Source organism: Ursus americanus, chromosome 10, assembly GCF_024610735.1.
Source record: "Ursus americanus isolate L20-20 chromosome 10, mUrsAme1.1.p, whole genome shotgun sequence".
NCBI classification, from domain to species: Eukaryota; Metazoa; Chordata; class Mammalia; order Carnivora; family Ursidae; genus Ursus; species Ursus americanus.
In genome coordinates this window covers 58,900,553-58,913,650 of record NC_142136.1, presented here as the reverse complement: position 1 = coordinate 58,913,650, position 13,098 = coordinate 58,900,553, and the positions used below count along the sequence as shown (strand labels likewise).

At 35.5% G+C, this 13,098-nt stretch overlaps 2 protein-coding genes across 5 annotated transcripts in view; one reads left to right on the top strand and one right to left on the bottom strand.

Annotated features, from left to right (window-relative positions):
• The window catches only part of INTS6 (integrator complex subunit 6), a 90,343-nt gene extending 84,774 nt beyond the window's left edge, over positions 1–5,569 (top strand). For 3 of the 4 annotated variants that reach the window (XM_087865156.1, XM_045796873.2, XM_045796874.2), the window contains 2 exons: positions 570–663; positions 2,298–5,569. In XM_087865156.1, coding sequence (XP_087721282.1) covers positions 570–663; positions 2,298–2,391 — 188 coding nt within the window. In that variant the 3' untranslated portion in view covers positions 2,392–5,569. The remainder of the gene's footprint in view (positions 1–569; positions 664–2,297) is intronic. The other variant, XM_087865157.1, reaches the window with a different exon arrangement.
• Positions 2,343–13,098, bottom strand: part of SERPINE3 (serpin family E member 3) — a 32,497-nt gene continuing 21,741 nt past the window's right edge. Inside the window, exons 6-8 of the mRNA XM_045796876.2 lie at positions 6,944–7,030; positions 6,363–6,446; positions 2,343–3,936 (exon numbers count right to left, since the gene is read on the bottom strand). Coding sequence (XP_045652832.1) covers positions 3,893–3,936; positions 6,363–6,446; positions 6,944–7,030 — 215 coding nt within the window. The 3' untranslated portion in view covers positions 2,343–3,892. The remainder of the gene's footprint in view (positions 3,937–6,362; positions 6,447–6,943; positions 7,031–13,098) is intronic.

The window sequence follows — 13,098 nt, the reverse complement described above, 5'->3', positions numbered from 1 at the left end:
TACATGAATACTAAAGAACTTTGTGGGATAAAATTTCAATATTACTGGCATTCATTCAAAAGATACTGACAGATCACTGCTGTGATGATACAGTGACCTGTGGATTGCTCAGAAGTGGGTCAGGATAGCCCCTGCCGTTGAGGAGTGGATAGTCCTTGGCAGAGTTTTAGGTGAAAACTGGAAACTGAAATAGCACTTCTACCCGTTTTTCCCCCTTGCATTTGCCCCTCCCTACCATGGGAACTGTAGTTTAGAATTTGAAGTATAAGGATGGAGGCACCTTGCTGCTTTTTCAGTGGCACTACCAGAAACCTCTTCACTTACTTCACTAAGCTGTTTGATATCTTCATGGGAACTTTTACCAAGAATGCAGTTTAACAAGTCATTTCATCTTTGCTGATATATGATGAAATATATGTTTTATAAAATTCTTAGTGGTGAAAATTTTACGTGGAATATCTTGGTTTTGTGTGGTATATCTTGATACAGTAAACTGCAGTAGAAAAATATTGAATAAGAGTGCATAGAAAAGCCACTTAATTTTTTCTTTTTGCTTCTCTTGTTTTAAGAATATGAAAGAATCTTCACGTTACTGAAGCATGTGCAAGGCAGTTTACAAACAAGACTAATATTTTTACAAAATGTCATTAAAGAAGCATCAAGGTAAATAATCTATTGCACATTTTGAAATGATTATGAAATGAGTCCCCAGCTTACAGTCAGTATTTTCATAATATCTGTTTTGTACTTGTGGTAGTATGCATATATATGACACACCCATGTGTATTTAAGTTCTTCTTCTTTTTTTTAGTTTATTGAAAGAAGTTCCCTTAAAAAACAGCCATACGCAAATTCTTCACCAATTATGGACCTTTTCTCCCTACAGATTACAGATACTTGCATAATTTTCATTTATCCTACTCTGTGGCTTTTTGGGGTCTTTATATCTTATCGCCTTTAATTTTTCTCCTTTGTTTATTTGGACTGTAGTTAACATTAATCAGTAATTAGAAATAACCTTGAAAGACGATATTTGGATTCAGTTCATTTGTACGTGGGAAAACATGTAATTAAGGGGAGCAGAGTTGGACAAATGGGCCTTATTCTGATTGCTTCAGTAGCCCAGGATTATGTACTTTAATACAAGGAATGTGGCTCAAGATTATAAATGGTAACTATGAAGTGCAGTTAACTGGAAAGCATAGTTGTATGCGTTTAGGGAGTACAAAAAACATTTATTTTTCTTTTAAGAGTTCTTTAGTATTCTAAGAAAACTTCGTGTTATCTGACCTTCTAAATATGCCCACCCTTTAATAGTCCCCCAGTTTCTTCCATGCTACGCATAAAGGTACTTTTAGATAGAGCAGTTAATTTTTTTTTTTTTTTTTTTTTTGGAGTGGCTAGAGCGTAGGCCACTTTGAAGGTTCAAGATAAGGCCGTAACTTTTCATGTTATTTATTTTGAGTATTTAACCTATTCTTTTCTTTATGTAACCTTCTATCAACTCAAACTTCATCTTGGATTTAGCTGTACTCCTGGTGCCTGCCCTCTACTTCTGCCACCTTTTAGAGAGATGTGTAATATTATGGTGGCTATTCATATGAATTTACAAGTAGAGAGGCAGTGTGGGTATAGGCTGGGCAGTGTTTTTGGATACTCTAAAAAGCATTGTTAGTATTAGTACTTACATAGATGAATGCAATTTTAGTTTACTATATTAGTGAAAAAAATCTCAAATTGTCACTTGAACTTTAAATGTTTACTATATCCTATACCACTGATATCTAATTATCCTTGATTTGCTAGCTTTCACATTATAATAGAACCCAAGGGTTTTTTAATGCTACCATCCAATTCATTTCTTCTTCTGTTTTGTGGGGATTATATTCATACTTTTTTCACATTCCTTTCAACATTCATCTTTTAAAGAGCAAAAGAAGCTATTGGAGTCATTGCTTTGGAGAGTCCAAATTTTGTTGTAATATTTGTAACCCTTGTAAATGTTAGGGTTTTTTAAATTTTTCTTTTTGGATGTAGAACAAATAACTTCCATTGTACCTGGGCCTGGATCATTTGTTTTAGGAACAAACTGTAATTCTGCACTGATAAAATAATTTGCTTATCTTCGTGAATTTTATATGTCATAAAGTTGTTGTTTTTTCATTTTCATTTTCCTTTGAAAAATCTTCCCAAGGCAGTTTCTGTCTTTTAAAAACAAAACAAAACCAAAAAATTTATGATGATCTATATCCATTAAAAAGAAATTGAGAGTGCTATTACTTATTTTTTTTATACAGGTTTAAAAAACGAATGCTAATAGAACAACTGGAGAACTTCTTGGATGAAATTCATCGAAGAGCCAATCAGATCAACCATATTAATAGCAATTAAAAGAAAACAGAATGTGGCCACTTATTTCACTATCTTCTCCAAATACAAAGTAAATACAAGACTGTTGTGATCTTGCATTCATTTTTTGACATGCATTGTTGGCTATTTGAAATACTAAGAGCAAGTCTACAGATCCTTTTTCCATCATTTTACAGTGACCTTTTCTTCATTTTGGTTTATTTTTGTAATGTGAAAAATATCACTCTAAAACACATTTTTATTTAACAAACTAAAAATATTCCTCCAAATCTCTTGCTTGTCATTGACTCTTGCGTGTCAATTTCCCTCAGGTTCTATTTTCTTAAACCAACCTTTAAAATTGTCACCTCTGTTAAGGTTGAACTTTGCCAAAAAAATAAAAAAGAAGTTACTTTGTAATTTTTGGGGAAAAAAGCACATACATTAAAACTAGGTAATGTTTTGTATATACAGTTATTTTGGATATATTATTGTAAGTTGTACAAATGTATTTTGAAGAATATTTAAGAAAAGCACTTTTGTTATTCCATCAATAAATGCTCTATTTTACTCTTGTGTGGTTTAGGAAATAATCACATTTAAAGTAATCATTTAAAACCATCTTAAGGATAATGGAATTTTAAAGGCCTTGCTTTTTAAGCATTGGAAAAATACACCACTTGAAGTTCATATTTGTTAAAGCTAACTGTAATTACCTGTTACATAACCTGCATTGTCTTTTTACTCTATGTTCTTAGATTTTGTTGGCCACACCAACATACTCCCATTTCTGCCTAGCTAATAGAAATGACGGTATCTGGGGCAAATAGGCAGACACTTTAAAAGCTGTTTAAAAACATACATCTTTAATATTGGTTTCTTTACTCCCAACACCTTTTTCCTTTCTCACTAGGATTGTGGATGGCACTAAGTTGAAGCTGTTAGTTAGGGAGTTGTAAGTTTGGGGTACACCACATACTCTGAAATGTCTAGTCTTTAGCAGCTTGATGCCATGCTTACGAAAGTCCCACAACAAATTGGGGGTTCAAAGGGGATCTCTTTGTTCTCTGCTAATCTAATACATAAACTCTCCATTTTGTTTAGAGGCTAAATGGAAAGGAAACATTTAAGATGACTTTGCTCCTTGTGCATTCCCCCTGAACTACCCAGGATAAGGAAAAACCAACCCTGTTCACTTCAGTCCAGCATGACCTCATGTGTCTTCACTGAGGACATGACCCTATGACCAGACTCACTCACTCACCTTTCACAGATCACTGCTGTGCCTTGTAGTGCTTTTGGGGTAACCAGTAGAAAGGAAGGTTAAAATACATTTAGATTAAGAGAGGGCAAAATAAATTTATAAAATTATAGTAAAATTGATGGAATTTTAGTTTCATAATATTTGAAAATCACATACCCTTATCTTTTTACACTTTAGCAGAACATTTTTAAAATTTCAAGGGTATAGCAGAATGCAATTGTAACTTTTTATAAAGAAAATCATAGATGAAAGTGGAGAACATGCTTGAGATCTCTTAATTTAGTCTAGGGGATTTGAAACTCTCCCAATGCTGAAGACAAATCCTGTCAAGAAAAAGAGGCATTTAATGTAATGTTACATAGTATTTTCATATGCAATTCTTTAAACCTTTTTTACCTCTACAAATACCTTTAAAGCAGGATATCATTTAATAGTTGGAGTTGTTAAGGTAATTACCTGCAGTCACTGCTAAATTCAAGAGCTACACAACATCCAGCATATACTGTCTGGTCTTAAATTGTCTTTATGTATATTTCGATTCTGTGATTAATAGAAGGGATTACAAGTCATTCAGATAAAAGTTCTTACTAACAAGAATATTTAGGAAAGGGATTCAGTCTTTTCCGATGTTTAGCAGCTTTCCTTATCAGGAGGTTCTTATTTCCATTTTACAGATTGCTCATGAGGTAATAATCCTTTACTTTAAACCCTTCACCTTTATTACCTTTTTTGTGATGAACCCTAGAGGGAGTTGGGAGAAGAAACAGTTTCAGTCTCCTCTTTCTGTCCTTAATCTCCGCCATCCTACTCTATAGCCTGCTGCATCCAAGGCCTAGTCACAAGGTTTGAAACCAATTGAAACTCAAGCTTAATATCCCATCTCGCAGGTTTTTACATTTTAAGAAACTGGGCATATTAGTTAAATTAGTAAAATACTACAGAATTCTTGTAAGCAAAGGGGAGGGAGGGGGTATATTTCAGGGGAATATCATGCCTCTTAGGCCCTTTAGATCACCGGGTGGCTTTAGGCAGGTCAAATGATATTCTCCAACAGTTTAATCTTAAGATTAAGATCATTTTTCTTAATGTTCCCATATGTGTCCCATTTGTCAATGGATTCATTATTTGCCCTAATCAGTAAGATTTATCAGTTTGGTGTACTGAAAGCTGAGACTGATTTCTATCTCTTTAATACCCCTCTCTCACCAGAAGAGTAGCCACTTTGCCTTGAATTATGTAGGCAAATACCTCCCGGAAAGAGTAAATAAATTCACAAGGACTAGATTTAGACGTGCGGCGGATTATGGAACTGGTTTTGGATTAGCCTTTTATTTTCATTGTTTATTGAGGCAGTTCTGAAAACTATCATTGAAATAGTGGTGTGTCCTTTACTAGTTCAAAAGTTTTACGTCATTTTTATGCAGTTGAATTCCAAAAGAGAAATCATTCTCTTTTAACTGTCATCAACTTTTATTGGCTATCAGCTTTTGACAATGACCTTTCTGTTCACTTTTAGTCCTGTCTCTGTTTCTTGAGGAAGTAGAACCTGTCATTTTTTTCATCTTTCATTTTTTTGACATGTATCCTTTCTAAGAGAGGGCTCTCTGTTGCTGTTCTGAGTGATAAGTGACAATTTCATCTAATAAACATGGGGTTGGAATGATCATGGTGAAACCCTAGGAGGATATATTCTGTTGATGGACTTTTTCTCCCCAAATAATCCCCAAATAGATTATTTCCTAGTGAATGATTATCTTCATCCTTTTTGTCACAAAAGTGTTCCTTTGATTTCTAGCACAAGTTACAGCAGTATGCAAATGATTCTCAGATAAAATGATGTTGACAGTATTTCCTTAACAATTTGTGTAAAACCTATGCGTAATTCTCATTATTCTAACTTTTGACTTTTTTTCTCTCCATAAATAAAAATAATGCCTGATGTTTAGTTAAAGTAGATCCACTTTTGCTTGATTTTGTTAGTCTTGTTCCATCCTATTTCTTTTTAACACATTGTTTCGACTTGCCAACAACTCTTTACTGAGAATCTCTTTTCCTTCCCAGGCTGATAAATAATTGTCAGGGGGGAGGGGGAACATTGAGAGGAATAATTTGAGTACTTTGTTCATTGTTGAAGCTGAAAGGACCTCTGCTTGTCCTTCCGATGTGCTAAGGCTTTGCCTGTACCATGCCATCTTTGGCTTAAGATGAGATTGCAAAGTGGGACTTAGAAGTACGAGGGCAAACACTTGATTTTTGTGGCATTTCAGCAAGCGTGAGAAAGATCAACAGAAAAACTAGAAATCCAGGTCCATTCACTAGAATACTGGGGTTGCGGAGTCAGAAGACTACTTGGATATGCTAGTCCCCTGAAGGAACTATCTTTTGTCCTACAGTGATGAGAAAGCGAGGCAACAACTGGGGGAAAAGTCAAGATTTATCATTTATTTTACTTTCATGATCTTTCTAAGTCTCCCCAGAAGTAGAAACCTGAATTTTTAAAAATCCGCATCAACTAAAAAATGAGCTGAAGGAGAAGTCAAAAACAACATGGAGGATATTAGTTTCCTCTGTAGTTATGGAACACTCCCCTTTCTGAGGATACGCGACAAGAAACTGGGAAGCTTCCAAAGCCATAGAAACTAGCTAGAAAGAATGCTTGTTCTAGGCCACAGTGGACAAGTGGGCGCTTCTTGCTAGAAAGATGCTGATACATATTTATCTGAATTCTGTCAAAAAAATACTGCCCTACCTGTGTCGGGTTCTCTCAGGAAAAAGAAGAATGGTCGATCTGCTTTAAAAAAAGGAATCCGAGACCTTTTCAGTAACAACAGAGCTGCAGGACAGAAAAAGAATAGAAGAATCCATTGCATTTTCTATTCATTTGAGGAAAGTCACTATCAAAATTGGATATGAAGTCAGTTATATCCCTTGATTTTGAAGAAATAAAAGGATCCTAATGATATTTCATTGTTTAGTGTTATGATGGGGCTACAAATGGGAAAGTTAAGACGATGTCACTTAGCCAACCCTGTGTCCCATTTTCAAAATACCTCATGGAATAAATTCCTTACTAAAAGTAATTTTCAGAATGACTTCATTCCTTGTTTATGGGAATGATGGGACAAATCCTTTTCAAAATGGATTTCTCTTCTCCCATCATTTTTCAAACTCTTTGTGTTAACATTTCTTTTTAAAAAATGCTATTCCACATCTGGACTGGGGTTTTTAGTGGGAAGGTTTAGAAATGCAGAGCTTGAACTGGATAAATCTGACAAGGCAGATAAGGGCAAGCAGTGTGACTGAGTGCTGCTGACCCCTTTATGAGCATACCTGTGGCTGTAGAGGCCTTGGTGCCTTCCTCTGAAACCTCAATCTTGGCTTTGTGGATTGCTTCGGAAACATAAAAGCCATCTTGGCCTAATCCCAGGAAATAAAAATGTGAATTGTTTATTTCCATTTTTAATGCATTTAGCTTAAGGATTTTGAGCGTATTTTTAAAGAATGTACTTAACTTAATTACAGTCTCTCATGCTGCTTACTATAGCTAGGGAGAGATTTGTTTGGAAAATTCTTAAGCTGCAATATTTTATGTAACTTTTAAAACCTCAGATTTGGTGAATTTAATAAATAATCCCTCCCAAATTACTATATAGAGCTGTGCCCTGTTTTTTCAATAGTTTTCAAAGTAATTTCTGGTTAATACTGAAATCTTTCCTTCAGCCAGTATTTTTTAAACTTTGGTGGTATAAGAATTGCCAGAGTACATGTTAGAATGGATTCTGGAGCCCAAGAATCTGCATTTTCAGCCAGCTTCTAAGATGATTTGCCCGAATGCTTTCTTGGACTGCGTTTTAAGAGCCAGTTTTAAGCGACAGTCACAGGTTTGAACTATGGACCTTAAAAGGCATAACTCAGTGTATTAAAAATGTGTCTAAAGCTGCATGACTGCATTCAGTATACTGCACTCAGTTATGCAATTAATTTGCCCCATGGGCTAGAATCTGCAAAGATGATAAGTGTGCTAACAGTTTCAAAGAAGCTTAGCAAAAAGGAATATGAATGATTACTTTAGAGGAATTGATAGCCTTTTGTAATTTAACCATTAATCATTTTTAAACAACTCTCCACAGTGACATGGTACTTGACGTAATAACGAAGGAAAATAAGAATCTTTAGAACTTTAGATAGTTATACCTACCCTTTCTTTTGAGAATGAGCTGTTAAGTGCTCTGAGGTCCCACACTTGATAAGAAGTAGAAATTGGGCATTTGCAGGTTTACTGACAGTGCAGCACCCATTTCCACCCCACCCTGCCACAAAAAAATACCACCTTGCAAGAAGTATTCTAGTCAACTCTAGCATGCCACTGGAAAGGGATCTGTGGCACGAGTCTTAAAATAATCATTTCAATATACATGATGTATTTTGAGAGAGCTGCTTTGTTTCATCTTAGACTAATTAAATTGTTTTGCATTTTTCATGCACATACAAGGAGATGCAAATGAATGTCGTGAGAGAATAAAACCAGCCGAGTATAGGATATGCAGCAATTCATCCATCTTCTAAATAAGGTATACACAGGAAATTGTGAGTTGGCTATATTTGTTGTAAGAAACAGTTATTTTCCAGCATCATTGAAGGGGACCAGACAAGGGCCAGAGGAAGGGAAAAATCAATGGAAACATTCATCTGGTATCATTTGTCCTAAAACCAGTGAAGAATCTGATTTTTAGCAGTTGGTCTTTTTCTGTAGGATCTTTTAGAAAAGAAATTTCTAATTCATAGTTTCTCTCACTAGCTCATTGGGCAAACTGAAATGCAGTGCCAAAATTAGAATTTTTTTGGATAAATAATGGTTCTCTGATGGTCATGAGGTTTTACTAATCTGACCTCATTACTGTGATGTGGTATCTGAATATTTCAAATCAGTGTCAATGAAGTTAGCAGAGGTTCACTCTGAAACTCTCTACCAGCTAAAATACAGTAAATGTGGTTGTGTTAGAGTTTAGGCACCTTGGCACAATGAAAAATAGGACTAATTCGTATGAATGAGTCTCCAGTTAGATAGGCTTGGCTATTACAGTTTCTTGAGGAGTTTTCATTTAAATAGCTTTTCTCCATCACACTACAGGAGTGGTCCAATAATTGACAGTTACATGTTTGCAGAGCCATTGAGCCAAGACCCATGGCCTGTCTTGCCCCAGCATCCATACCTCTCTTACATTTTATCTCTGGGAAGAGTTAAACATTTTAGAAGACCAACATTTGTGATCAAAAGAAGAATTCAGGGATCATTGTAGGTTTGTGTTTCTCTTCTTGCTCGATCTTACATTACAGATCTCTATTTGCGTACTTTTGTCAAGCAGCTATTGAAATGTAATGCGACTAATGAAAGTGACGGAGAAGAATCCAAGCACAAAGCGATTCTCCTGCTTTGGGTTCATCTTCTGCAGTGTTGGCAGCTACTTAGTGCCACTGAGGGTCGTACAACCTATTTTCCCAAAATTGGTTCCCAAGATTGTTTCTAGGTGCTATGCTATAAAAAGGGATCCATGATTAATTAAAATGGGAAATGCAGTTGAGTAGTTTTGTGTTTTTGTTTTTAATAGTGGACTTCTTAGAGCTGCTTATATGATAGTATTTGTAGTGAGTCTCTGCAGGAGGACTATAATATGTAATGTTTCCCCATGGAACAACCCGCATCATCCCCTGTCTCTAGATGTACCAGATTAGCCCTCTGGCAAACTGTAGCCCATCATAAACCCATTCGCTCCTATATTACATTTCAATATCCAAAGTGAAGTGTTAAGATTCTTCTTACCCTCCTTCCTGTCATACTCTCCACTCTTCCATAATTTCTACAAGTATTCACGTCAACCTTTCTTTTTAGATTTCTAGCTCCTAGTAGGCAGAAGCTGTTTTATTAATTTTAAATATTTTTTACTTCACCTAACTAGCATGGTAGTTAAATGCTTGGTACCTAATTATGTTCAGTAAATGTTGGATGAATGAATAACAGACACTCCTCACATTGTACGTTAATTTCATTTCCCCATAAAAACAGCTGCCTTAATGTTCTTTAATCTGATTTCACTTGTAAGGAAATGTTGGTTGGTATCCATAGAATCATAGGGGTACAGCACAGAATGGGTCTTTGGCAAGTTTCACCCAAATGATTGTTTCAGTGCCTCTTTCCCCTTTGTTAGTGGAGACCATCATTTTTTGTGTATGGTTGATCATACTCTCAAAAGGTTGAAGAGTCTTCATAATGACAACGTATAAACACAAGATTTGCAAAATGTAAATCAATGTCCCAACATCTGGTCCTCAGCTTCTCAAAATGCAGGCTAAACATCATTTGCTGGGTCATTTGTCTTTCCAATTATTATTACTTACTATTGGCAAATTTAGTGGCTTTAAAACAATTATTGCCAGACTTTGCTTCTAGTTTATCTTTCTTATCTTATCACTTAGTTGTAACAGATGGAGTGTGTCACATAGCACCCAGCCCTGGATATATGGAGAGAGTGCTAAAAAGAATCTGAAATGGCCTCTGGAGCCAGGCTGTGGTCAATTACTTTCTTCATTCTTCTCCTTAAGCCTACATCTCCCTGCCACCCAGCTTTTTGAGATGTAATTGATAATAACATTGTGTAAGTTTAAGGTGTATAATGTGATGATTTGATATATGTATATATTGCAATATGATCACCACAACAAGATTAGTTAACACCTCCATCACCTCACATAGTTACAATTTTTGTGTGTATTGTAAGATCTATTGTCTTCTCAACTTTCAAATATATAATACAGCATTGTTAACCATAGTCAGTCACCCATTACATCCCTAGAACTTATAACTGGAAGTTTGTACCCTTTGATCACCTTCACCCAACCCCCCAATTCCTCTCCCTCCCTGCCCCTGGCAACCATCAATCTACTCTGTTTCTGTGAGTTTGATTTTTTTTAGTTTCTACATGTAAGGGAGGTCGTACAGTGTCTTTCTCTCTGATTTATTTCACCTAGCATAATGTTTTCAAGGTTTTTCCAAGTTGTTGCAAATAGCAGAATTTCCTTCTTTTTTATGGCTAAATAATATTCCATCAAAATATACATACCACAGCTTCTCTATCCATTCATCTGCTCATGGACACTTAGACTTTTTCCCATATCTTGGCTATTGTAAATAATGCTATCAATATGGGGGTGCATTGATTTCTTTGATAATGAATTAATTTCCTTTGGGCACATACTCAGAAGTAGAATTGCTGGATAATGTGGTAGTTCTACATTTATTTTTTGAGAAACCTCCATAGGGCTGTCTATAATGGTTGGACTGATTTAAATTCCTGTCAACAGCGTACAAAGTTCCTTTTCTCCACGTCCTTGCCAGCATTTGTTATCTCTTGTCTTTTTGATAATATCTATTCTAACAGGTATGAGGTGATAGCTCACTGTGGTTTTGATTTGCATTTCCCTGATGATTAGTGATGATCAGCACATTTTCATGTAGCTGTTGGTTATTTGAATATCTTATTTGGAAAAACTTTTATTCAGATCCTCTGTCCATTTAAAAATCAGACTGTTATTATTATTTACAATTAGGTTGTATGAGTTCCTTATATATTTTGGATATTAATCCCTTAGATATGTGGTTTACAAATATTCTCCCATTCTGTAGGTTTCCTTTTCATTTTGTTCTTTCTTTCTTTTTTTAAAAGATTTTATTCATTTGTCAGAGAGAGAGAGAGAGCGCGCACACACAAGCAAGGGGAATGGCAGGCAGAGGGAGAAGCAGGCTCCTTGCCGAGCAAGAAGCCCAATGAGGGTCTCAATCCCAGGACCCTGGGATCATGACCTGAGCTGAAGGCAGATGCTTAACCAACTGAGCCACCCAGGCATCCCTCATTTTATTTCTTTTGCTATGAAGACACTTTTAGTTTGATGTAGTCCCACTTTTTTTTGCTTTTGTTGCTAATACTTTTGGTGTCAGATCCAAAAGTCATTGCCAAGACCATTTCAAGGAGCTTTTCTCCTGTGTTTTCTTCTAAGAGTTTCATGGTTTCAGACATTTTAAGTCTTTACCCATTTTGAGTTAATTTTTGTGAGTGTTGTAAGATACGGGTCCAGTTTCATTCTTTTGCATGTGAATATCCTGTTTTCCCAATACCATTCATTGAAAAGACTATCTTTTCCCTGTGGAGTATTATTGGCTTCTTTGTCAAATATTAGTTGACTGAATATACCTAGATTTAGTTCTGGGGTTTTGATTCTATCCCATTTGCCTACATGTCTGTTTTTATGCCAGTACCATACTGTTTTGATTACTATAGATTTGTAATAGCATTTGAACTCTGGGAATGTGATTCTCCAGCTTTGTTCTTTCTCAGGATGGCTTTGGCTATTTGGGGTCTTTTGTGGTTCCGTACGAATTTTAGAGTTTTTTTTTCTATTTCTGTGGAAAACGCCATTGGACTTTTGATAGGGAGTGCATTGAATCTGAGGATTGGTTTGGGTAGTGGAGACACTTTAACAATATTAATTCTTCTAATCCATGAGCAGAGGATGTTTTCCCATTTATGTGTGTCTTTTTCAGTTTCTTTCATCAGTGTGTTGAAGTTTTCAATGTAGAGATATTTCACTTCACTTGGTTAAATTTATTCCTAAGTATTTTATTGTTTCTGATGCAATTGTAAGTGGAATTGTTTTCTTGATTTCTTTTTCAGATAGTTCATTGTTAGTATAAAGAAACTCATATTTGTATGTTCATTTTTTATCCTGCAACTTTACTGAATTTGCTGATTAGTTGTAATTATGTACCACTATTACATACTAGAGAATCTGATTTTGACTATATATTTACCATTACAGTGATTTTTACATATTCATACATTTTTACGGTGTTAATTAGCATCTTTATTTCAGCTTGAAGAATGTCCTTTAGCATATCTTGTAAGGCAGGTGTAGTGGTGATAAATTCCCTTAGCCTTTGTTGGTTTGGAAAAGTTTTATCTCTGCTTCACTTGTGAAGGACAACTCTGCCAGGTATAGTGTTCTTGATTGACAGTTTTTTTCTTTCAAAATTTTGTAGGTGTCATTCCACTCTAGCCTGTCCTCTAGTTTCTGTTGAGCAATCCATTGATCATCTTATGTGGGTTCCCTTGTATGTAGCTTGTTTCTTCTCTCTTGCTGCTTTTAAAATTCTTTGTCTTCGTTTTGACAATTTAGTTATAATGTGTCTTGGTGTAGCCCTTTTTGGGTTCAACCTATTGGGATTCCTTGGGCCTCGTGAATCTGGAAACCCATTTCTCTCCCCATTTTGGGGATGTTTTTGGCCATTATTGCTTTAAGCAGACTTTCGCTGTTTTTTCCTTTCATCTTTTGGGATTCCCATAATGAGTATATTTTTTCTTTTGGGGACTGCCCAATTCCCACAGGCTTTCTTCACTCTATCTTTTTTTTTTTTTTTTTAAGATTTTACTTAC